Genomic DNA, 1,430 nt, shown 5'->3' on the forward strand with positions numbered 1-1,430 from the left:
CGAGTTCCTCGCTGGTCTCGAAGTCCTCGCGCTTCGTCAAAAAGCTAAGTGAGCTCACTGCTCCTCGCTCAACCTCCTCTCTCTCCGTATACGTAGACTTCCAGCGTGCGCTCAAATCCCGCCTCGAGGTACTTCAACGTCTGCCTCGAGGTAGTCTTCACAGTCGCCACCATCCAGAGCCGACTCACTACGCGTCACCCGCGTCACCATGCTCGTCCGGCACAACACCTGCCGCCTACTACACCACTCTAGGTTCCGTAAGCTGCAAATTAACATAATAGACGACCGTTTTGAGTCTGATAGAATCTACACACTGAAATAACTATCCACAGTTCTCCAACTCCTTCCATTTTCTCTTCTCTCTGTTTTTCATAGCTCGTTCATCATTATGGAATTTGCATTTAAGTTTATGCTTCGAACGTTGACTACCAGGTATTAGAGACATCACGCCCAGTTGGGCAGATTATCTACTCCCCTAAACACAGACCAGCTGTCCTAAGTTCCCATATCAAGTACATCGTTAAGTCCATAAACTGGTAAATACCAGTGGTATAAACTGCCCAAAACGGTATTTACCATTTGTGGCTGGTAAATACCGGCCATATTGCCAACGCTAACGCTGGGCGAACCAAACAATCCCCTGTCCCTGTGAAATTGTAGTACCTGCTGAAGGCTCCGACTTTTTTATATGTCACCAGTACCAAGATCATGAAATGTTGGATTGACTTGTTGTGGAGATGCAAAGCACAGCTCTCTTCCCAAATCACAGTATATGTGCATAGTGGATAGTGCATGCGCGAATACTGTACCAACGTTCGCTTTATGTCCATTCGATGATATTGAATGGTGGTGTTTATTACATAAAGAATCAATGTTCAGCTCCATACAAAGGCGTAAACAGTTTGTACAAGCGCATAAAACAGAATAGATGACCATCATTTGTCGTGACCAGACAATTCTAGAGCAACAACTATCAGTCTCACTTCTCCTTTTTCCATCAAGACTCAAGATCAAAACACAAGTACCCAATGCGTCTGGCATATCTACTGTTCCTAACGGCGTGTATTGCCATCGCTTCGTGCAATGCTCTATCTGCCTCTGAACTACAAGCTGCTGTCGGGCAAAACGCTCAACGTCTGGGCTCATCTCACTCCGTCGTTGCTGCTAGAGATCGTGGCGCGTCTGGTAAGCGACTCTTACGGTCTGACAACCTCCCGACTGTTACCAACGATGTGGATGCTGAAGAGAGAGCCCTCCCAGGTATTACGAAGTTAAGCGAGTTGGCGAAGAAAGGGAAATCAGCTGTGAGCACCAAACTAAGTGACAAGATGTTGTGGCTCAAGTACCAGAAGCTGGGTAAACAAAAGCTTTCGGACTTAGACATCACCGGAATGTGGCTAAAAAGTGGGAAAGGTCCGGATAAGATTTTC

The 1,430-nt window shown here is 46.5% G+C and overlaps 1 protein-coding gene across 1 annotated transcript; it reads left to right on the forward strand.

Annotated features, from left to right (window-relative positions):
* Nucleotides 1-1,083: 1,083 nt before the first annotated feature.
* Nucleotides 1,084-1,275, forward strand: PPTG_21142 (hypothetical protein; the record flags this gene model as incomplete). The annotated part of the gene is made up of 2 exons (XM_008895595.1): nucleotides 1,084-1,185; nucleotides 1,246-1,275. The coding sequence occupies 2 exons, from the start codon at nucleotides 1,084-1,086 to the stop codon at nucleotides 1,273-1,275; spliced, it is 132 nt and encodes a 43-aa protein (XP_008893843.1).
* Nucleotides 1,276-1,430: the final 155 nt, after the last annotated feature.

This window comes from Phytophthora parasitica, assembly GCF_000247585.1.
Source record: "Phytophthora parasitica INRA-310 unplaced genomic scaffold supercont2.3, whole genome shotgun sequence".
NCBI lineage: Eukaryota > Oomycota > Peronosporomycetes > Peronosporales > Peronosporaceae > Phytophthora > Phytophthora nicotianae.